A 25,730-nucleotide genomic window follows, 5' to 3' on the forward strand; every position below is an offset into this window, starting at 1 on the left:
GTATGTGTTATATTTTTACAATTGGAAGCAACATCTCAAACATCTTCAATCTATCCTTCTAAATTGTATTGTTTGGAAAGTAACTCAAGTACAAATCAGCCTTTTAAATTTTTTTTTAAATAATCAAGAAGCCATCCTTTCCTGCCCCTCTGAAACAGGCAGTAATAGATTATTTTTAAAACATTTTCTATGCCTTCATGGGCAATTCTATGTAAACTGCTACTTCAGTGGATCATTTTTCTCTTAGCCAACCTGTTTGGTATCTGAAAGGTTCTAGTTGTGATGATTTGCTGATTTCTTCTTGAACTTAAGGGTAGAGACCAGTTGTATACCACCTGCAAGAGAGTCACATTTTGCAATATTACCAAAAGTCAGTGATAGTGATATGTCTTTGATTTAGGGTTTTATTCCTCTTTTTCTCTCTCCTGACTATTTAGGAGGATTTTTTTGTGGATTGGGCATTATACAAACCAGTTTAAATTAATTCCCTCTAACTAAGTGTGTTACACATGCTGAGGCTGGAGCAAACTCTTCTACAAGGAGCACCTAGGGCAGCCAGACTTGGAGACTACAATATGATTTGCTCCCAAAGACTGCCTGGGAGGAAAACTAACATCCATAAGGTACAGACAATGAAAGGTACAGGAGCAACATCATATTCCCAGCCATCATGAAGAGGACATGGTAGACATTCAGTAAACAAAATGCTCCTTTTGTCATGGATCGCTCCTGATGTGCCAGCAGAGGTGGGCTGCTTCAGCCCAGCTGTGCTCTGGCTGCCCCAGGGCAGCACAAAGGCTGCTTGGGAATCACTGCCAGCAGCAACCTCCTTATCTTGGGGGTGGGTGGTTTAAGAGGGTAATTGCCATGGTAAGATTTTTCACCATGCTGAAGTACTGGGATTAGGCTTTAGCTGTAGACTGTGAGTCTGGGTGTAAGTGATGGCATTGTTGAGCTCTGCTGTCACTGGTGGAGGCAGGTCAGCCTGTCATATATACAGAATGAGAGGCAGTTTTTTTTATGTCAGTGCTATTTATTAAATGATGAGGCTTATTTTCATGTTCCAGTGATATACTATGACAGGCTGTAAAAGATCTTCTTTCACCAAATTGTCTTGAAAGAGCAGAAGGAACTCATTACAAACAACATCAACAATGAGAAAGTTTTAAGAGCAATAAAGACAATAAATGTGACATATTTGAGAAAATAATTTGCAACAAAATATGAAAATGTATTTCAGTGAGTTCAAAAAGGCACTTTGCAATTGTTTCTTCCTTCAAAGACAACTTTTTAAACATTGACAATTTTAATCACAAGAAATTCCATGCTATGTGTCAGCCAAGAGGCATAAATTTTACAAAATTTTAATAGGGAAAGCAAAGGGAAGCCTTCTAAAGGCAAAGAAAAATGCAATTTTACTCTTAATACAGTAAGATTTCTAATGCTGAAGTTGACACACTTCACAGCAGGAAAAAGCACAACCACTTAATTCACACAGTGGTGATGGAAATATAACTGATAAAACATATCTCAGAAAAAGTGAAAGAAAATTTAAAGACCATCACCTGCTGCTGGCGTCTCCTCCTTGATCCTGAGTCTTCATTCTGGCTGATTTGTACTATGATGTATTCCTCTGTTTGCTCATTAACTACGTGCGCTCCAAATGGGCCTCCAATGTCTAATTTCAACAGAGCAGAATCACGAAAGTCAGTCAGATTCATAGCTGTTAATAAAGTTAAGGTGTAAATTTCCTGTAAAGATGAGTATAGGCTGTTTAAATTCTAGACGAAAAAAGTAGGTTAGTCAATTTATATTGGAAAACACATTCTTCAGCTGAACACTTCAAAAACCGTTGAAAGAACAAAATAGATGTCTACTTCCTCACCAAGCAGTGCTGTTTTGACCAAGTTTCTTAAGAAAACAAGAGTTGCAAGTTCAGAATAAACATATCTTTCTAGTGACTTTTGGGATCACCACTGCTTTCAGACGCTATTGTAAATGTATCAAAGCTTCAAAACAGCATATGGAAAAACACAGAGGTACAAGGAGTAAGGCTCTTTAAGTGCTTGTACTAGACTAGATTAAAAGCTGCATCATTAGCTCAGCAATTTAAACTCCACAGAATTTGTACCAGTGAAAACACTGCAGAAATTGTAGAAACTCCAGCCACAGGGAAAACTAAATCAATATCCTAATCATACCAGAGGATTTGTTTCTTGGTCAGAGGTTTACTCACAATATTTCAAACATCTGAAATATGTATTTTCAAGCTCTTCTTAGTTAAAGTACTCACAGACTCTTTCACTTCCAATTCCCTCATCTACTTTTTCTTTTTTCCTCCTTAGATATCTCCCATAAGGTATAGTCAAACTACATTCATATTCTAATATAATTGAGAAACCATCCAACCATGATCCACAAATCCATTGAAAAGTTTTATCAGCCCTGAAATACTAGAACTATTTAAATATAGTATTGTAATAGTCCACTTCTGGCATGGTCGAAAAAGAAGCACCCCCCTGGATTTGTGAAATGGGGATGGGGGAGGAGAATCTGCGCTTCTAAACAGTTCACAGTTTGCATGTTACTTTACTAAAGCTATCCTGTAATTGTTTCACACCTATCTATGGCAGATAGAGCTAAGCCATCATCAACAAAACAAAAAACCCAAGCAAACAAACACACACTCCTTGATTTTACAGGTATATGTTCTGTTTAAATCATAAGACTTAACCACATGCTTGAGTAGCTTACTGGTTTTAACATCTAACATTTAATTAAGCATACTACTAAGAGTGAATCTGTTACAAAAACAAATAAAAAATTAAAAATACAAAAAAAACCAAACAAAAACCCAACCAAACAAACAAACAAAAAAACAAAACTCCAAACCCAAGATCATATTTCTACCAAAATAATTTTCCCAGAAAGATGCTTTGTTGCCCAGAGAACTCAGAGACTTTAACAGAAGAAATCAAAACACAGCATAGTTAGAGGGACTTAGGGCAGTGGTCTGCCCTGGTTCCCATGACCCCCAGTAAGGCCATCCATGTCAGATCAGTGTCTAATGGGGAAAGCTTTGTGACCTTCTGGGTCTAGTAAAGACTAATCTCTCACAGTAAACCAAAAAAACCTCTAGCTCATCTGGTGGCAGGTGGGCAGCCAACATGCTCAAAGTAATAGAAATTTCATCCTGCTCAGCGAGGCAAGTAGAGCAATTACCACCAGTGGCATTTACAAGACATTCATTAAAAAAATAACCTCCCACGCATCTATTTGCTTGAAGAAATCAAACAGGAAAGGATAAAAAGATAACCTCACATGCAACAAATCAGGAGACCTAGTCCAGTCAGGAGAACTTAGACACACATCCCTTAGCAAATATAAACATAAATTACAACAGTTCTCTTCTGTTTCTGAAAGTTTTAAGTGTCATGTGGCATCACAGTCTTTCTGTCCTAATTGATACATAATGATAGTCTCAACTGGAACTATATCTATACCTTTAACCAGAGACATTAATTATACCTTCTACAATATCTGCTGACCTGAGATCATTAACCCAACTTTTGACAGTCTGCCTTTTACAATGAGTGTAGCAATTTATGCCTTGAAAAGCTTCAGGTGCATATAATTAATGTCAGCTTCCTTTTAAGCAATACTTACCTGGATGACACATTCAGGAGTTATTAGAATGCAAGCTTAAAATTAAAGGGGGGGGGGGGAATTAAACCTTATTTTCAAGAAGAGTGGTTCCTTCCTTTTTTCCTTTAAAGATAAGGACACTTTTTCCATCCCATTCTGCACACTTATAAAACCATCAGAAAGACCTATAGCAAAAAAAAAAAAGGATTCCCCCTTGACTGCAAGTGCAACAGAACATCATTCACCAGTCTGCACTGAGGCTCTGAAATTCCATCAGTTACCTTTTCCCAAAAAATATTTAGAGACTCTGTCACAATTCTGTTGTTAGATTGCATCAGACTGCAGCATTTATGAAGGGTAGAATCAAAATAAACCACAAGAAAACTTCAGACCTGCTTATATAAATCAAAAAGCAATTTCTTTTTTTATCAAACTTATATTGAGAATATCTTTGTTCTGCCTTGCCTTGGTTTTATATTTCCTTTAAATTGCCAGAATGTGATTTCCTCTAAATTCTAATCATTCAGATATGACCAATTTTGGGGAAATCTTTTTACTTTTAATATCTCCTTTTATTCTGCACCTTAATTCATGCTTTTTCTTTTCTGAATCTTTTTTTTTAATGTTGCATCCAGTGTGTACCTTTAAAGCAAAAAAAAATCTCCCTGACAAGATTTAGAGCCAGAGCTGTTATTTTTTAATTCACTTCAGCTAAGCTGCCTCATTTTTATGTAGCTCTGTTCTTGAAATTACATTGCTACTGTGAGTTAGCCTGCCCAGGGATTTGAGTTTGTGTTTGCTTTGTGAAGCACTACACAGTGGCAGTCTATATTTACACCTGGCACCACACTGAGTCCACCGTTCACAGCTAAACCAAGAGCTGGGTTTTTTGGATCTCGGTGATCTGACTAGTTGCTCCTAGAAGGTATTGAAGAGTGTGTTAGGGTCAACTCACATCACTTTATTTTTATGTGGCTTATGTAGACAACATGATGAAACAGGAAGCTGCAGCTAAACATTTAAATTGGTACTCATTGACCACAGTTTATGTGTCTGTACTGTGGACATCTGTGTCTGAGTGGGTTACTTCCTTAAAAACAGTGAAAAGAGGGTGCTTTTAAGATGGATTTCATGGCTTCATTTTAGACTACTACACAAAGATGAGAGGAGTTGCTCATGAGAAACATCAGTTCTCTCCATTAACTATAAAGAGAGCCTAGGATGACTAATTCAGGTGTAGCTGAGATGAGTCACTGCAAAATACCAAGTTCCTGATCTACCCTCCATGTAATTAATTCAATGTACAGAGGCAGCCAAAAAGCCATGTGTTGACAGAGATTCTGTTATATTTGCACACACATGGCTGACTTCATGCTTTCATCAACATGCACTTCTATATCCTATTCTTCCTACTGTAAAATGTACCTTGAGAGCACTGTATCTATTGATTAGTTTTCACCAAGTTGATGAGGTAGTTATATATTATTTGTCCTGTTTACGACCAGGTCACTTATGCTAGTTTCTCTAGGATATTACCATTTTAAAGAAGGCCTTTCCCCTGGGTCTTAGCACTCATCTTTTCATATTGTCCTTTACAGGAGTTATTTCCGCATTAGTATTTGTGGTTTTCTCTTTTGATATCCTATTACTGTTTGTAGCTTATGTGGTTGTTTCTATATCATTGCTTCACAATATAACAAATTGAGCCCCTTATAACCCAAGTAACCACTCAGTCCATATTGATTTCCCCCTCAGAGGAATGCTGTATAACAGTTTTTATTCCTCTTTTAGGAAAGTCAGCAATCTGGTTTGATTTTTGTCTATGTTGGATCCACCCTTTCACTCTGTGGTCCATCAGTTTTGGTTCTGTGATTCCTTAACAAACTCTTTTCTACAGCATTTTATCAATTGTACCTTGAGATTCTGCTCCTTTGCCTCTGCACATGGTCCTGGTCTTCAACCATCTATTTAACAGCTTGAACATTGCCTGCAGGTCAAAATACTTAGTACATTTCCCACAATATTAACAAAGAGAATTATTTTTAAATTTTTTCTCTAAGGAAAAATTATGAAGGAGTGTCTGATGGTAGAGAACTAGAGTTACAAAATAAAAAAAAATTCTAGGCAGAAAAAGAACTAGAGAGGTTGTTTCATTCATTAGGTTAATTTATGCTTCATCGGAGAAGAATCCATTTTTAGGACCAACAAGAAAGCTGATAAGTTTACTAAAATCTGACTATATTTGTTGCCTCAAAGTCTTTATATATATACCTCTGGTTCAGGGAGTGAGGAAGGTTATTTTCTGTGTCAATAATGATCATGGCATGATTGCAAGTTTTCCTAATGATCTTCTCTTCCTCTACAATTAACACATTCAAATTCATGCAACTTCAGCAAGTAATTTGATAATAAGGTCATCACATTTACCTATCTTATGTCGGCTTAGTCTAGAAACACCACACCAACTTCCATATGTGGAATTGTTCTAAATGGTTCCACTGAATCCAAATGAAATAAGAAATCTAGCCTATGATGTATAATCCATCGTATTTTTACTATTGAGATACATCTTCTACTTTCTGAAATTGAGATCCTAATCCTGGACTGGAACTGATGAAATCTCTCAGAGCTGCTGAGGAGGGAGGTATGCCGGTGAAAATGGTCACTGCCTAGTCAGTTCTTTATCTCTTGTTTTGTCTGATTTGGAGTGACCAGAGATCCGTTCAGCCACGACTTCACATTATGCATTTTTGTTGAGTTTTGTTTTGAATGTAAAGAGCAAGTGAGTAAGGAAGTCTTAACTCTGGGTGCTGTGCAAATATTTACTTTGAAAAATGTCAGCCCTTGCTCCAAAATTTTACTGAGGAGATATCAAATACTTAATCAGACATTCAGAACAAGACTGAAAGACTTTAAAACATATTTATTAAAATGCAAGATTCTTGGCCAGACTCAGGAGGAATTCACAATCCATTCCACAGTTAAGTTCTGACAATCTGTCTGAAAAAGAAAATTAAATTGCTTTGCCCACATTGACCTAACTTTCCCTCACCTAAAATATGAATGAGCTCAAGTACAGAGGTTGAGAGGGAAAATAAAGATGGTTAGTGAAGAACTTCTCAGGAGCAGAGTAAAGATGGAAACTCACAGTTCACAAGATAGGTGTGAGACTCATTGCACAGAAATGAGCTGCAAGATTTACCTTATTTTGTAAAAAGAAAATAATTCTATTATTAAGAAGTGTAGAAATAGCAGCAACTTTATCAGGTACAATGAAAGAAAAAAGGCACTGAATCAGGGAGACATGCACTTCTTTAAATGACAGTGTGAGGTGGCTTTCAGTTTGAATCATTCCTTAAAACCATCTATGAATCACCATTACTATTTGATTTCATAAAGCCTAGTTCAATTCAAAAAGCTAGTGCACAGTTCTGCTCCAGTTGACTGTTCCCCATTGCTGGACAAAAGTTTTAAATTTGTTTAGATTGGGGTAGTAGTTATTAGAAACAAAAGAATGAACATAGAATATATTTAACATTTCAGAAGATTTTTCAAGTCTGAAAACCTGTGTAAGTTGTGGAGAAGAACAAGAATATTTCTCATTGACTCTTCGGGCACTCAGTTAATGGGGAGATGTTTCCAGAAGGTCTTAATGGCCAAGCAGTTAACAGAAAATAAGAATGTTCATATCTTAAAATAGGTACACATAACTAAACTAAGAAATGCTGGAATTTATTCAGACTCTGTATCTCTTTATCTATATTTATAATCCACTTTCTAAAGGCACATCATCTACTGATGCTCTCTCCTTAATATACAGCCTTTGAGCAAAAGATCTGAAAATGCTTCACACATTTACATCAATAAGGGTATTGAATCTTGCTCCCTGCAGAAAGGGTCCTCAAGCCAGGCTTCAGTAGAAACTTACTTCTTTCTGGCATTAGAGAGATGAATGTTTGAGGTTATAAAAAATAAAACCCAAGTGTTATCAAAAAGAGACAACATTACCAATATTTTGAAAAACTATACTAAATCTACTAATCCACTGAATTTATAGCTGGTGCCTATAGAGAAATCAGTATTTTAAAAAACCCAAAACCAACCAGATGCAAAATTACAGTCTCAGAAAGTTGCTAATAATTCACAGGAGACAAGAGTTGTTTTCAGAATCTGCAGCCAGCACACCTTGGTGCTACATGCCAGGTTTGTACTCATCAGGATGGACAAAGCAAAGGCAGAAACAAGTGGCCTAATAATAAAGAAGATATGGGAAGAAAAACATCTAGAGTAAAACCAAATAAGAGATAAAGGTATAGAAACATAAACAAAAACAGGTCACCTCCACACCAGCTGAGCAGGTCTCTCCCAAAGCTAGAGATGTAAAGTCCTGCCTCTGAGCAAACCTGACATCTAATGGGCATGAGAGGAGAAAAAAAAAAAGGGTATGAAGTGCAAAGGGGATCACCTGATTTGTTTTTTAAAAATATTCCACACTTTTTTTTAACTTGTCTAGTGTATGGAAAGTCACAAGCATAGATTCATAACACATCAATGTGCATGGACATTTTATGAGAGAAATAGAGCTGAGAGGAAGGAGTTTAAAAAATAAAAAAAAAATACATATACCAGTTAGTACCAATTCAGCACTTCTCAACAGCTTTTGAAGCACAAGCAAGAGGTAAAGTGTGTTCATTTGCATAATTTAGTATCATATGAGCTAAAGCCAAAGCAGTCTCACATGATAACCTCCTTGGCTCTTCTGCTTGAATTACTACATCCCTTTGAAAAAGATGCATGTCTGTATGGAACTGCTTGCATCTCGCTTTTTCCCCAGCTCAATGACCTCAGACAGGGGTTGGAACATTTTCCAGTTTTCAAGACAAGTTACACAAACTAAGGTCAATTCTATGTTCTGACTGTCTGACAACTATTTCTCTCAAAGCATCCTGATGTGATAGGTAAAATGTGAAATATAGGGACACCTGTTTCTACTCAAATGCCAGTCCATCAGCACTTCCCTGAAGTAAAAAAAAAAAAAAGAATAAATGGTTGCAGAGTTAATGTGTACAATGCAAGAGCTATGGTTGCAACTTAGAAAACTGTGAAAAGAGAGGAAATACTCAAGCTACACTATGACATTTGACTAACACTTGAACTTAGAGACTCATTGCCAATACCTCCTTTTTGGCAAACTGGACTGTGACAGTCCCAGTGCTGTTTAACACCACACATACATAGGAGCTCTCAACAACAGTTTCAAGGAGGACAAAAACATTGATGTGAACAGTATATTGATGGGAGTTTACATTTGAGGTCGTCACTAGTCCTACTAAAAGTCCTCGTTTCCTTCAAAAAGCAATCTCAACTTTTAATTATAAATTGCCCTCAAGCACTAACATTTTCTTCCTCATTTACCCTACTAATTAGCACATTATATAGTGTCATTATTGGTGACAATGAGAATGCTGTCATCAAATCTATTTAAAATGGACTCTCCTGGTCAAAGCCATGGAACTGACCAGTTAAATAGAAGAACTCAGCATTTCAAAAATTAAATTCTACTGCACCTTTTCAAAACACAACACTGCCCATCAGTTTGTGAAATATATCTATAGATGAATCTTCTTTTATCACTAGTGGAATAGGAGTCCAGCAGATTGTGGACCAGATTGATTAAACTAAAAATGTAGTGAGAATTAGAAATGTAATTTATTTGCAAAAGGGGGCTTTTTTGTTTATTAACTGAATGTTCATCCCTCAAAGGCTTTTCGTATTCAGATCTCTATTCACCTGTGATGAATCATTTTTATTTGTGGTTATCTATTTCTTGTTCTTCTGAACAGTTTTTTTGCCCCAGACAGGTGCCATTCAGTATGACTTGGATAGGGAGCATGGCTGTGTCCTGCATCAAAGGACAAGTGTAAGTGCAGCCAAGGCTCTGAGGGTACCCAGTCCTCTCAAGATGTAAGAAAGAAAACACCCACCCTTTCAACCAGTTTATCAATAAAATGTCAGATCAGGAGTTTTTCAATGAAAGAAGGATACAGAAGCTTTCCAGAGGTGATACAGCCAACATCTGCCACGGCACACCTTGATCTGGGTAAATGCCAAATAAAATCTAGGGCAAGGATAAAAAACAAACATTCATTAGTAACACAAAAACTGAAAAATACCTGTTAAACGTATCTCAAGTATTTAAAAAAGACTCTCTCAAGTTGTACATTAAATTGTGAGATTGTTTTGGTATTTTCAGGTATGTTTCCACCACAGTTCAAAAGCATCTCTGGGATACTTAACAAGGGTGAGTAATATTCCTTCTGTTAGCATTTGATGTATTTTATCCATATGCCTCTTAGGAAAAAGTTTTAATCTTTAGGATCTGTCTGGAAAGTAACACTCATACCTGAGGAAATGCAGACTGTCACCTCATTTCCCCCAGTACAAAACCCCTGCTGCCCAAAAAGAAGTTCCTCACAGCAACTAAAAGAATAAACTCCAACTTTTTGAAATTTTTCTCAAGTCTTGCAGTCTGACTTCACTAATTATGAAGATTTTCTTAAGGGAGGGCAGCACTTTGGCCACCCCAGTAAGGAGAGGTTCACCTCCCCATGCCCTTCTGCCTTTTACACTGTGCAGCACTGCCATTGCTGGTGCATCCTCCCCATGGATTTTCTTAGGAGCATTCCTCAGGGATCAGTATGAAAGGACATCCTAAATCCAACAAGCATCCATAAGGGAGATACAAATTTGTGTTTAAGCTGCCCCTTCCTCCAACTAAACTGCTTGCCCAATCACATTGTCCTGGGTGGTGACTAGTGCACCTAACAGGGCTCTGATTAAACATGAAGCCCTTCACTGTAGGGTCATTTTTTGCCATCGTGTTCCCAACCTTGAGACAATTTTACAAACTAAGAGAAAATACCACATCTCATTTTGAACTAATTCTAAGACAACATGGGCCAGGGGAGGACTGCAAATCAATACTTACAGAGCAGACAACTACAAAGATAAAAAGGCCTGAAACTTTTAGGAATTTTAGGCAGCATCTGAAACACAAGAAACATATATTTACTACATGGCTATCTTAAAACAAATCTTTTCTGTTGTCCTAATAGCTCTGACATTTCAGAAATATCATGGTAAGCACTTATGGGTGATAATATACCACATCAGAGTACGGACACCACGATGCAAGGTCAGCAGATGCTTGGGAAGTCTTGTTGACTACAAAGACTCCCACGCCTGGTCTGCTGCCAGCTGGATCTCAACATGCAGGAAGGAGGCTTTACCCCTCAGGAAAGCTAAGGGAAGGCTGCAACACGAGTTGGGGCTGGATCCTGGAGCCATTTCTCTACTGCTACTGCTGGCCCCTTACAGAGCCCTATTGGCTTTTTCTGGTCTCTGCTAGAGAGGCAAAGGAGAATCACCGTCACAGGGAGGTGTCATGGCTGTGCAGAAAGCATTGCTTATTGCATAGAGGGATGGGGTCATGACTGACTTCCTCAAAACTGGACTTTCAATATACACCCTGAAAGGTATAGAAAAAAACAGCTTGAAGACAAGAACAAGCTCTAAGACTCTTTCAGGTATAATATAATCTCTTTAAATCAAACATACTACATGAGCATAAATCAAAGAGCAGAACTTGATTCCCTAGCACATCTGCGCCTTTTGCAGGAATGCCCAGTTCTGGAAATGTGATGCCATAAAATCTTCTGAAGTGCCAGAGCTTACTACTGAGTGGGTTAAGCAAGAATAACTCTAAAATAAAATATGGATGTTAAAAATATGGATGTTAAAGATTTAGCACTTTAAAAATCACCATTTTTTTAATCACACCCTGAAAGACAACTCAACTAGTACCTTTCTGACTGCCCATCAGTATGTAACACAGAATCTTAATTTACAGTACCCTTTCTGTTGATTTGCCCTCATTGTATATTTTCATTAATTGAAAATATCAGTGCTCTTATTCTAGTTTTTCCAAAAGGAAACATTCAAACATTGCTTTTCTGACAGAATGACAAATAAAAGGTTTGATTTAAACCTGGTGACAAGCAAGAAGGGAAACAGTTACCAGGATAATTAGTTAAGAAAGGAATAGTGCAATAAAAAGCTGCATTGACAGATGTTATAGGATAACATATTAAAGTAGAGTAGTCTGAAGAGTATCAGAAAGTATTTTTAATCACAGTGTAAGTAAGTCCCTAAATCAATTCATTGACTGAAAGCAACATAGACAACTGGAGAACCATTTTTGAAAAGCATTGTTTTCTAAAGTTCTCCCTGTTGGAATTTTGCAAACAGAGACTAATAAAAACCAGCAGCCAATAAAAATGTGTTGCCAAAAACTGGTACCAAGGGGGTACAGTAGTCTACAAAATACAGGGGGTAACAACTTTACACAAACTGCACAGCATGAAAATCTAGAGAAGGCAGAGGAAGAGGGAAGGGAATCAGTTCGGTGGCTGCTTCTAGAAATCCTAGGTAGCCTTGCTCTACTAAAAAACAAGATGGCAGAGAGGGAAAGAAGATAATAAAGGCTTGAAAAGAAAGGAGTGACAACAAAAGCCATTATAAGCACTTCACAACTGGTAACTTCTTCTGGTATTGCGTGATTTATGGAAAATACCTAGTGCCAACTTAGTAACATATCCTCTATCCTGCTTTTCTATTCTCCCCATCTCTACATTACTGTTTTATTCTGGTATTTTTGAAAATGTATTATGTTGTGAAATCGTAAATCCTAGTCCAGATGGGTTTAATTTTAATATACTTCATATTGTTTGTTTGCACTTCAGAATTATAGTTTATAATAATAATTCAAATTATTATTGAAAAAAGAAACTTTAATGACTTTAAGACATATGAAAAAGAAAAAACATTAATTAAGCATTTATATATTCATAAGCACTTGTCTGTAAGTGACAGAAACTCATCTAAAGTAGCTGGCAAGATACAATAAGTTTTGGCAAATGGTTATTTTATTAAATGTAGGTTTAGAATGGTCTTTTCTTCCCATCTGTTCTTTTCATGCCATTTTGTATTAGGGAAGCAGCACTTTTAACAGCTTACAGTTGAGATATGATCAGCTTTTGACTCACCCATGGTTTGCAATCTGTCTCTTCCGTTCTACACTGCTAATCCAGCACAGTGGTGCAAGTATAAGCCCTGTGCCAAATCCTATGCTGATATATGCCTCTGGCACAATCCTATTTGACTTCAGTTGGAAATGCATGAAGTACAAATCCATGAAGGATTTCACCCCCTGTTCTAAACCTAAAGATTTTTAGTCTGATCTGCATATGGTATTGGACAGTTTAACTTCCTTTGTTATCTCAGCAGAGTTATGCTGATTTGTGACAGGCAAGGAGCTGATCCCATATGCACAACCCACCCTAAAGCAATGAAAATACTTCAAGGGAAACAATGTGTACTGGAAAAAATGGATTCTACACTCACAATCAATACCTTTGTTCCTTCAAATACCGGGGAAATCTACCATAAATGTGAAGAAATGCACCTGCCAAACTTCTTCACATATGCTCACATTGCACTAATTGCAGTCATTGAAATTCTCCTGCTCCATTTGTTCAGCAGCAGTGCAGAAGAGTGGCAGTCCACACAAAACCATATGCACAATTAAAGGAGGAAAGCAATTGTGAAGTGATGAGCTACAACAACATACAGACTGGGAAAAGATGCACTGACATCTCATTGAAAAGGCTCTGTGGTGCAGAAATGTAGTGTTGGGCTCTATGAAAATCTGCAGAGCTATCTGCAGACACCAAACCAAACTAGAAAAACACTTGAAACTTTGGAAGGGACAGAAGGAATTAGTATCCAAGATTAGAGTTTATGCTAGTTAAATCCCCAGCAAAAATATCCTGAGAAAATCTGAACCTGAGCTCTTATCACATTGCTATCTTTTAGTACAGCCATTTCCTCCACGCCTAAATGAGGTAAAAGACTACTTTGAGGAAAGGAGTGAAATATGTAGTTCAAGACAGAAAAATGCTCAGTTATATTTTACTTTGTGTATATGTCAAAAGCTACTATAATGACTACAAAAAGACTTTTAGACTCATATTTTAATTAAAATGAAGGAAAAAACATTGAAAAAAAAAGGCGTTGAATCAAACCAAGGGACTTTTGAGAAATGGTTTCAAACTAATGTTAAAAGCAATCTAGAAAGTACTTAATTACAATTTAGAATAGGTGTTATGATTGATGTTTTTTAGGGGTTATTGAACATTAGGCAGAGCCTGTAATCATTCACCAGGGTTTAGCTTTAGACTCTCAGTGGCAAGATGTGGTCTAAGTACAGAGTGCTATTTTATTAATTTGCACAAATAAATAATTTTGTAAACATCTATCCTTATAAATGAATACCTGCAGAAATTTAAAAAATAAAAATAGAAAGGAAAAATAAATACATTAATATTTGAAGTCAGACCTCATCTTTGATAAATTGAACTTGACATGAAGGTTGTCCAAGATTTCATATTTCTCAGAAGAAGCAGATCTGGAGAAACTTGTCATTTCACTTTCCAGTTGAAACCTTTGCTCAAATTCTGCAGAGCTGTTGTCCCATGAATCCTCATCTGTGGTAAAATCTGGATTATGAAGAGCCATACACTGCAACCTGTCACACATTTTCAGTAAACATAATAAAACAAAACAGTGTTTAATTTCAACAGGTAGTAGATGTAACTGACCTTGCAGAACCTAAGGTACACTGTGATAGATTTTAATGGAAAAATTCATAGAAAGAGAATGATTGAGTACAGACTGAGGTCCACTTAGTGATACAGCTGGGTAGACTGGAGAGCAAGAACAAAGACCCCATGACATTTACATGTGTCTGAGGAAACCAGTTCTCTGATACACCAAGCAGATGTACTTCAAGATTTGCTGTGTAAATTCTGTTATAAGGACCTTTCCTATACCTCTGCTGTGTCTTTCAGTGCACCTGATGTAACACCACATGGAGGAAATAAGAGCACACAACCTGCAGTTGTCTATTCTTAAGGCCCTCCAATCACCCTGACCTCAGACCTTACTTTCTTCCCTATTTACAGCCCCTGCTCTCCTCCCAAGGTCCTCCAAAGTCATTCTTTGCTTACACCCCCTGTCATTCACTTTATTTCCCAGCAGCTTTGGTGTCAGAATATCAGAAAGAACTACATACAATCAAATAGAAGAGAGCTTAGGAAAAAATATTTTGAGTAAAATGAAAGTAACTCACCCATTCTCCTCTGAGAAAACCTTCAGTAGTGGTGTCTTCTCTGTAAAGACAGTGTTCTTTGACCTCGAGCTGAATAATTTTGAAAAATTGAAGTGATATCTTTGAAGGGGAGAAAAAAAAAAAACCAAAACAGAATAGTAAGTCTGCAATAAAAATGATTCACTACAATTCTACTGAATGTTTTGCTACTGGTCTAATTAGTTAAATATTCTTTAAGAAAGGTGTTCACCTAAATTAGGTCTTTGATTAAGTTTGAACTAGTGATGATAGTTACCTGTTTATATTCATGGGAGACTCATTCATGTAAGTTTACACTAACATACTTCTTAAAATATACAATAAAAGGATAATTTATTTTTTATAAATCTTATTTCAGGCATGGATCATCACCTGCAAATCCACTAATCTCTACAGTAACCTTGGCACTCATGGTATTGGAGAAGAAGACTTTATTTGAATCCAAGTATGTCATTCCTGCAGCACAATCCCTTCCAAACAGGTTCTATCAAGTCTTGGTCCTGGTGTTGCAGATAATTAAACAGAGGGTAACCTACTTCTTGTCATATTGCAGTTTAGCATTATTAATGTTTTTTGATAAAGCATAAATCCTAAATCTTAGGAAGCATCTGAAGACAAGGAAAATCGCAGAGGTCTGGCTTTGGGGCAGGTTTTTGGGAAAGATTAAATAGTTGAGCCATTTTAGGATATCTTTCCAAGATCTGGCTTTTCTGGAAACATTTCCTGTCAAAATCAACATTATTCAGATACATTCAGACTTATTCCATTCAAAACTGCAGCCACCCACCACCAGAAGGTCTCAAAGAAATCTGCTAGACACACAGTCAAAATGCTGATGTCATTACTCCCAGACACACTTACAGGAAACCTGAAATTTCTTCTACTATTACTGGACTGTGAGTGGAAAGAAATTATAAATCTTAGACACCCAAATAAATACACAAAGGTGACTGGTAATTCAATCCTCTAAATATAAGGCCAGTCCAAAAAGAAGGAATTGTATATTTGACTTTATAACACAATGGAAGACACTAAAATTCCTTGCAATTTGTAAAGATCAGTGTAAAAACTTTGCAAAATTAAAACCTCCAGTTAATGCCTCCGCTTGCTTGTTCAGTAGTGTATTCATTCATAACATATGAGAGATGCAGACCAACTGGATGTGGTTATTTCAGCCTTGAGTGGCCACAATGCTCATTCAAACTCTGCTGTAATCTCCGTATTTTCAGTCTCAACAGAAGAAAATGAATGAGTTAGAGAGATTGAGTTATCCAGTACCTTGGGTCAAATGTTGGGCAGATTACAACTGAGATGCTACATGGCACTGACACTTCATCTGTGAAGAGACGATCACATACTCTGAAGCTATCACATTTTTCAAATAGGAGAATGTCATTCACACAAAAAACCTGCTATTTTGAAGCAAGTGTTATTCTAGTCTTATGGTGACCTTAGATGATAATACCTAAGCTACCTAGAGCTTTTACGAAATGGAACCCATAAGGACAGCAAGAACGCTATCAGGACTTCAAAGGTGTGCTCACCAAGCATTGCTGATATACTCCTGGCTCATCCCAGCATCCCACTACACTTGAAGTCTGCATCCAAAGGGAACAATTTTGATAACAATTCTTATGGTAGACCTTGAATTTGTGCATTCAGAAATTTAACTCATGCAAAAACCAATTGCTTTCAAACACAATGATGCCACTTGTTTCACTGAAGAAAAATGCTTCAAATAATATATACTATATGCTGCTCTAATCTAATCTTACATTGTGTACACCATTAACCCTTCCACACTTAGTTTTCTTCTTTTCCTCCTAGGACAAGTGCAAATTCCAAGACTAGTAACCAGAACACTTTCTACAGAAATTTCCATCTTCTAATTTTTAGGGGTCAGTATCAACACTGCTCTGTGTTACACAAGCATATGTATATCCACTGGCAATCCCCACCTCAGCAGCTCTTCACAACTACTGTGAATGATCAGTATGCAAAAAGTGCTGAAGGGCAAAGCAAAAACAGGAATGGCAATCAGAAAGACAGGACAAAGGTTTGGTGAAAGGTGGTTTCAGTGACAGAACCTGAGGTGAAGAATCCAGAAGGCTAGTTAGAGACATCACATTCAATTTCTTTTTGCACTTTTGTTAATCCTGCTTTCTGGTATATGTCCTGCCACTTTTAACTGGAACTGTGGAGCTGAACAGATGGCCAAGAATGATGAAGACAGTAAAAATGGAAAAGGTCTTCAGATAAAGTGAAAACAATTAGTACATGACAACATCAATTTGCAAAAAACACATGGACAAGAATAAGCAGCAGGAAACAGTCAGGCTTGACAAAACAAAAATAATTAGAGAAAACGCAGAAGAGCCTCAACTCCCCCATGATGTGATTAGTCTAATTAGAGAATGAGAGCAATATAAACAATAAAGCTAATTAGGGCATAAAAGAATCTTGAAGGCTGGAAGCTCTAGAAAGAAAAGTTGGAAAAACATCATTACAAAATAGCCTGGATTTTAGAAATTAAAGTCATTCCTGAACAGAGAGCCTAATGCAAGCCTCTCTGTGCCCTCATACTTCTGCAGAGATGCTACTGGTGCAATTTGATCATTCTCTTGACCAAAAGGTAACAGAGATCATCTACAAGCCCCAAAGACCCCCTGCTAACAGAGGAACAAGTCTGCAGTGCTCAAAACCCTTCCTAGCATCATTCATGGTGCTCCTCAACCCTGACAGTAGCTGGCAACTGTGACACTCTATAAAAAAGAAATCAGTGTGACACATTTCAAAACCTGCATCAGTTTATACCTTCACAATCAAATAGCTTGAAAATGTCCATATGCAATCCATCCCTAATGAGCAATTCAGCAACATTACCTAGAGGCTAATCACCAGGTCAGGTCACTAACTCATTGTGGGTAGGACTGTTAACAGGATGAGAAGACTGCTCTGGCTTTATACTATTTGGGGGTGAGGAGCTACTAAGCTGGACACCAGTTGTGCTCACTGTTCTTCTCTAATGGTTCAGACTTAAAAATCATTAGCATTTTATATCAAATATGAGAATCATAGAATAGCTTGAGTTGGTCAAACTATGCTATGATTAGATGACTAGAGGTCATTTAGTCAATCTCACCAACAATGAGCAGGGACATCTTCAACTAGATCAAGTTGCTCAGAAAAAAACATGAAATAATTACATTTACAAATATTATATACATTTACATTTAGATATGCACAGAGATCTTCACAAAAAAAAAAACCTAATATTCTCATTTCCCTTTCATTCAAAGTGATGATAGAAACTAAAACCAAATGCTATGGAAAAAGTATTTTACAAGGACTTTTTCAGTGACTTGCAAAACATTACTCACAAAGAAAGATGCATGTAGAACTGACATCAGAAAAAGAAGAGCATGTCCTGCCTGCTATATAACCACTGCTGGGTCCACATTCATTCTCACATTTGCTGCTGCTGGGCATGGTTTGTTTTTGTTTGTTTTTTTTTAATTAAGACAAATCTTTCTAACAGAAGATGGTGTTCTTAACCCCATGGCTGCTGCTGTGACAGTTATATATACAGATTTTGGTGCTCTCTGCAAGAGTATAGATTTGTTCCAAGGAGGTGTGTCTTCTGAGCCGGTTACTTGCAGTTCAAGACATGCTTTCCCATAGCTAATCTTTCAAACAATTGCAATTTCTGACTGCCTCTATAGTAACCTAGAGTGAAAACCAGCATTGTAGGAGAGCTGTCCCAACCCAGATGATACAGTAGGTTCTGCTGAGCCATGGAGATGTCCACAGGTGAAGTTCCAATTGCCTGACAGCATCTGTAGAAGGACCTCATCCAAAGCATTAAATGAGGGTGCAAATGCAAGCCTTGGGTATCTATTGCAGAAGCCCTCACTACCTGTGGCTGTGCCACTGCTCCCATGAATGAGTAAGGGTCACACTCTTTTGGTGGCATTTTGTACTTCCCTCCAGGTGTAGAGCAGAGACATGATCTTCAATCTCCTATACTCACTTAAGTAATTTAAGGAGAAGCAGTCTCCCTCTGCCCTTCTGACCCTGTGGAGAGGTCCACAGAGAGCAAGAGAGGAAGGGAAGAGATATGGGCAAGTCCAGTTGCTCCCACAGATGGGCTGATGACTCCTTGGACATTAGTCAGAGTTGGTGACTGAAGAGGGCTGCAGTTTTCACCTACAACACACCGTTTCCCATTACCTACAGGAGATAACTTGCAAAATCCTCAGGGGACTTTGGATGAAGTGCAAAGAAAGAACTCAATTCCTGCCACTGAGCACTAGACTTGCCCTCCAACCACATTTTTAAGCATTTCCTAATGTGTTCCTAGCTGCCACTTTAAACAAAAGGAAAAGGAAAATTTTGAGGTGGCACTGATGTTCATCCATAAGCCACCTTTCAATTCCAAATGCTCTACAGCAAAGGACACTAAGAGAAATAAACATCCTACAGGAACCTGAAAAGGGAAAAGACCATATGCATCCTAGTTAGACTGCAAACACTTAAAAATCCCAAGGTCTGACTGGAACCTATGATTTAGCCTTGTATTGAAAAGATTAATCATGCCACACAATGCATTAAGTTTTCACTCCCCATAATAAAAACCACACATTTTAAATAGGAATTAATATAATGCTTCATCTCCCATAAGCTACATCATGCACACAACTATCAAGAAGAGAGCTATTTCTATGACAATAGAAACTAATAATTCTCACTTCCATGGAAAAGATTTGGTCAGAATTGAAGATGTAATTATGGAAGTATACATATTGTGCAAGAACATCAACAGTTTTGATCATACTTTATTAATAATTTCACTATATAAGAAATTAAAAGCAGAATTTCTTCAGGGGAAAAAAGCTAGCAGGCTACCCTGAATTAATAATCACCAAAACAGTTATAAGCATTGAGGTTCGCTCTTAAACAAAAGTTCAGAAATACTACCAAGCCAAGAGTTTATAACAAATACAACAATTTAAGCAAAGATTCCTAGTAAAGAAGTCCAGAGTAAGAATATGAGAGTTAATTAATCGTGCAGGAGACTAGTCACAACAGCATGACTTTAATTTATCATTTCTACATTCTTTTAAGTTAAAGACTAATTTCAGAATCTTCATATTCCCTGAATAGAGAACAGTTACACAAATCATATGTACTGAACTAATTACTCTAATCATAACTGTAAACAAGCATAATGCAGAAATAAATTGAAAAATAGAGGGGAAAAAAACCAACCAAAAAAAGAAAACCCCACACCAGTTTTTGGCTGCACTTGAAACACATTCTTCCACCAGATTTGATATTTATCAGTTTCTGATAAAGTCCACTTTTGGAGAACAATTACATAGTACAAACTGCTGACCAACATCGTAACACTCAGCTCTCAAACATTTACATTTACTGTGTGCTAAGCAGCTGTATGCACACATCCATCAACATTATGATATATATGTGCCCACACAGAGGCACAACCCTCCATGATGTTTTGTCCTCAGTGGTAACACATCATGGGGAAATTGTTATGACTACACGTATCAAATGAAATATGGTTAACTGATACACCCAGAGTAAAAGGAAGATCAAAGACTATCAAGCTTACATCTCTAAACAGGCTCCAGATGTTTTCTGATGACTGCTTTATGTAGTCTCACCTAAATCAGTAAGTAGCCTCCAGACCCTTTAAAAGGAAGCATGATTAAGATGTCAGAAAAATTTAGCAATAAAAACATTACCTAATACAGACCAATTTTCTCTTTGACTTTCCTCATTTTCTATTAGACAGGACTGTACGGGATCCCCCAGAGGGATCCCCAGAGGGGGATCCTGTGAGGCTGACACTGGCACTACCTGACAGCAAGACACTGTGAGAGGTACAGCACACTGGCAGACTCATGTTGAAAGACAATGAGATGCTGGAGAGAGTCCCAAGAGCAAATAAGCTGGTGAAGGGTCTGGAGCACAAGTCTTGTGAAGAGCAGCTGAGAGAACAGGGATTGTTTAGCCTGGAGAAAATGATGCTCAGGGGAGACCTTACCTCCCCATACAACAACCTAAAATGTGGTTGTAGTGAAGTGTGGGTTGACCTCTTCTCCCAGGTAACAAGTGACAGGACACGAGGAAATGGCCCCAAGTTCTTTCAGGGAATGTCTTTATTGTATATTTGGGAAAATTGTTTCACAGTAATGATTGTCAAACATTGGAGCAGGCTGCCCAGGGAAAGTGTTGAGTTACCACCACCAGAGGTACTTAACAGATGTGTAGATGTGGCACTTAGGGCCAGTGTTTGGTGGTGGATTTGGCAGTGCTCGGTTAATGGTTGGACTTGATGATCTCAAAGGTCTGTTCCAACCTAAATGACTCCATTATTCCAAGTTAAGAAGCCATGCCAAGACCCCAGGCAATTAAAGAACACTTTTAAGAATGAGGTAGTGAAATATGTGCTAAGCTTATCCCAGATGAAAATGGTTCCTTATATAGGGCACACACAGTATGTTTGCTTCATTCACTTCTGATGGATTTGGAAAGTGAACAACTTCAGAAATAACTTGGAAAAGAGAGTGCTTCCTGTGGTTCCTTTCTTTGAATCAAATTGATCTTTGTAGGGTTATTGTACTTCCCTGAAAAAAAATAAAATTAAATTTTCAGATATGTCCATGAGTTGGTAACTCATTTACCTCAAGAGTCTTTGTCTGCCTCTGTCAGGTAAGGTCTTCATCATGAAGGCATCAGGAGGTAGTTAATAGACCAGAACCTCATTGCAGTGGGTGAAGCTAAAAGAAAAGACTTAACTCTTAAGCTGCTCTGAAGTTCCTCTAACCCTACCTAAGAGGACTAAGCTGTTCTCCACACATCTTCTCCCATGTCAGGGCACCATGAGATCCTCCTGTGGGAGGGAGCCAGGTGCAGAGGATGGACATGGGTCATGGCCCTGCCAGACAAGGTTTGTTCCACAGCATCCAACAAGGGCACAGGGAGGGGATGGGGACACAGGCCAACGCAGATCTTCATGACTGTGATAAGGAAGGTCAAAAAGCCTACCAAAGCAGTGAGCAGGTGCACTGAAAAGCCTGTCTGCTGTTTCTTCCTCAGAAAAGAAAATTGGAAAGCTACAGGAAACTGCATGGAAAACTGCAGACATCTCAAGAAGAAAATACATTTCAGGAGCATGTGGTGCCAAAAGAGTTTTACTGTTAACGACTGCCAGCAAGCTGAAATTTTGAAAAAGGCAGCAATAGCCAGTTTGGGTAGTGGTCCAAATTCCAAACGTACGGATTACACAGATAACCTGTTAAGAGGTATTATCTGCAAATGCTGCAGGGCATACTGAAAAATGAGTCTGCAATAGGGAAGCAATTTATCAACACTGAAAGCATGACTGCACTTGTAATACTTTAGCATATTCTGCAGACTTGGCTTTTAAATGCCAGCATTTTCCCTTGGCCTTCATGGTGGGTTTTAGCTTAACCAGCTCTGTTGCTAACTGAATTTATAACAAATAAAGAGGGATCACACCTTTTTTCTAGCCCATGAGGCAATTTGGAGAATCTCAAACATTAAGAAAGTAGTTACAACTTAATGCTTTAAATTTATATCTGAGCAGACTGTCTTGAAGATACAGTATGGGGCATTTGGATGATGGACACATGAACAGGATAGGTCTGAGAAACAACTGGATAATGTGCCCATCTGTAGAGGTTATTCTTCAAGCATTGCAGTGACAAAACGCTGTAGTCTCAAAGATTTGGGGGAACATATGGTGAAGTTTTACTTATAGATTAGTTGAATTTAAGAATGATACAAGAAAAGGAAGGACTATTAAAACAAGATCATAGACCACTTCCCAGATGAGGGAACACTTTCATGCACAACAGTGAGACAGGATTATTTTGGCAAAATTTTCATTAATACAATTAATGCACTGAGAAGCTGTCACACATAATTATGCTTCTGACCTTGCATAGTCTTATAAGATACCCTTGTGCCACTCACCTCAGTTTTGGAGATTGAAAAGAGAAATTTGTGAGCTATACTTATAGATGAAGCAATGAAGACACTATTTTTCTTCTTTTTTAAACACTTCTTTGAAAATTGTAGGTCCATGTTTCATTGCAGGAATTTGGATATAACATTAGTCATAATGGCAACTTTTAGATAAAAAAGTAAGTCACTTAAGAAAAGGTTTCTCCCTTGCTTAGAGTTGGGGAAAGAAAAAAAAAAAAAGCCAGACATCTACCAAAAAAAAAAAAAGGCTCACTAACATGGAAAAATGTGGCTGAGTTCTGTGCCTGGAGAGGCATTAGAGAGAGAAGGTGAAGGCAAGCAACAGGTCACTACATGGCTTAAAAACCAGTGGTCATCACATTAAGCTTTGCTTTAAAAAACACCACATGATGGATCCAAGCTATTGTAAGCTTGTTGGGAGTTATATTTTATCCTTTAGTCACAATAAAATGAAACAAGTCAAGTTCAAATATATTAATTTCTGTTAAATACGTTCTCATTAGGTATTACAAGGGCAACTTACATAGCCTTTATGCAGAGCCTGATCACAGTGTAATAGACCCAGCAAAAATTCTAAAATTTGCTTCAGAGCTAGGGCAGGAGATACTCAGAGTAGACACAGAATAAAGAGCAGTAAAATTTTCAGATAATTTGTAGGGGAAGATGTAGCTGCCAAATTTTGAAATAACACTATAAAGCTGATGAAATAATGGGTATTTTTTTAACTATATTGAAATTCCTTCCACTATATGTACTTCTAAAATTATTTTCGTTATAATGGAGGTACTAAGAAATAGTCTGAGCATTGAATTAGCTTATTAGCCTGGAGAAGAGGAGGTTCAAAGGAGACCTTATCACTCTCAACAACTACCTGAAAGGATGTCGTAGCCAGGTGGGGATTGGTCTCTTCTCTCAGGCAACTAAAAGGAGCACAAGAGGGCATGGGCTTAAACTCTGCCAGGGGAGGCTTAGGTTGGATATCAGGAAGAAGTTCTTTACAGAGGAAGTGGTCAGGCATTGAAATGGCCTGCCCAGGGAGGTGGCGGATTCTCCTACCCTGGAGGTATTTAAGATGAGACTGGACGTGGCACTGAGTGCCATGATCTAGTGATCAAAGTGGGGTTGGATTAATGGTTGGACTTGATGATCTTGGAGGTCTCTTCCAACTCAACTGATTCTATGATTCTACGAAATCCTTTTCAGGTTCTGGCTGAGCATAAGACACTGAGGTTATTCATATAACCCTTGTCATCTAAAAGTCTGGTCTAGGATAATTATAGTCACTGGCAAGAGAGAGATCTCTTCAAATAATTTTCATCCTCCCCATCTCTCATGATAACTATACAAGGAACCTGAGAAATTAACTTAGATGTAACAGACTTCTTCAATAAATAATATATAAGCCTCACACAAACAATGTCTATATTACAATATAATAAAATTTACTTTTTTAATGTACATTTCATTTTCTCCTAGATTAAATTTCTTTTTCATACTGAGGACTTTTCATCAAAAAATTAGGCAATGTTGATTAGACATACAAAAAAATATAAACAAGTTCTTCCAAACATGACTTACTCATAACTTCCTAACAAGTAACTTCCAAAACAGAGTATTTCCACATCACAGGTCATTGCATTCCACCTTGAGTTATATCAGAGGCAAAAATTTTTAAAGCACTGAAAATCCCAGAGGAACAAATTAACGTAACCAAACAGAATAAAAAGGTAGCTGATAACAATACAATACAATTTTTTCTCTTACATTCAGTGAAACTATTCAAGAATAAATGCAATTTTATCTCACAAAGATGGTGCTCTTCCCTGCAATAGCCTTTCACTAAGATCACTGTAACATATTAGCATATGCACTTTACAAGCCTCAGGAAACTCATTACACAGTGTTGGGTTCTGTTTTGCTACCAGACATCTTTTTCTGCCTTAAAAGGCCTTGGATATCTGTAGGACCTTAGGACTACAACATCAGAGAAGGGGCTATCTAATCTGCATTAACAAACAGCTTTATAACACAGATTTTTGATTCACTGCATATGGGAGAAAAATTTGAAACTGGGGATCTGAGATCATAAGCACATTCAACCGAAATTCTCAAAGAAAAAGGAAGGGGGGGTGGGGGGGAGGGGGAAGCAAAACAACAGCCAAAAAAATCAAACCAAAACCCAAGGATTATAAATAATGCATTCATGCATTCTGAAGAAACTCTGAGAATTTCATTGTCTCATGAAAAGTAGCATTCAAATTTTATTCAGCAAGTCTTCCCTCAAGAGGGGAGACTGACTACAAGAACAAAGAATAATAATGACATTTCAGCTTCCCTTACTCCTGATTTAAGCTCCAATCTTATTCCAGGTAAGAACATACTCCCATGCACTGACAAGACAAGAAACCAAAATCATGTCTCTAGAATTCAGAAGGAAATTCTTTTCCCTACATGGCAGATGGCTTTGTTCCAGCAACATGGTTTAATTGTACATCACAGTTCTTGATAGCACTTCTTCCATCCCAGTCACACAGATGCCAGTCTTTCCTCTCACACACTGCATTCCCTTTGGCCCTATACAGAATGGAGTAACTTTAGTTACTTCATAGTCTCACAAAGGTGATTTCTTTCCATGTTGCTTCTGAATTAGCATATTCTTGATGATAAATGCCATATTATTTGCTATGTATGTTCTAAAAATCAGCACTGTACCAAAGCAAAAGAAATCCTGGATATTGATCATTTAAAAAAAAAAAAAAAAAGGAAGGGTAGGATTGTGCTCAGT

The 25,730-nt window shown here is 37.5% G+C and overlaps 1 protein-coding gene across 1 annotated transcript in view; it reads right to left on the reverse strand.

The window, feature by feature from the left end:
• The window catches only part of OCA2 (OCA2 melanosomal transmembrane protein), a 207,992-nt gene that overhangs the window by 142,110 nt on the left and 40,152 nt on the right, over positions 1–25,730 (reverse strand). The window contains exons 4-9 of the mRNA XM_071570096.1: positions 14,894–14,992; positions 14,102–14,290; positions 10,634–10,691; positions 9,691–9,763; positions 1,566–1,723; positions 253–335 (exon numbers count right to left, since the gene is read on the reverse strand). Of these exons, the coding sequence (XP_071426197.1) occupies positions 253–335; positions 1,566–1,723; positions 9,691–9,763; positions 10,634–10,691; positions 14,102–14,290; positions 14,894–14,992 (660 nt within the window). The remainder of the gene's footprint in view (positions 1–252; positions 336–1,565; positions 1,724–9,690; positions 9,764–10,633; positions 10,692–14,101; positions 14,291–14,893; positions 14,993–25,730) is intronic.

Source organism: Pithys albifrons, chromosome 1 (genome assembly GCF_047495875.1).
Source record: "Pithys albifrons albifrons isolate INPA30051 chromosome 1, PitAlb_v1, whole genome shotgun sequence".
Taxonomy (NCBI): Eukaryota; Metazoa; Chordata; class Aves; order Passeriformes; family Thamnophilidae; genus Pithys; species Pithys albifrons.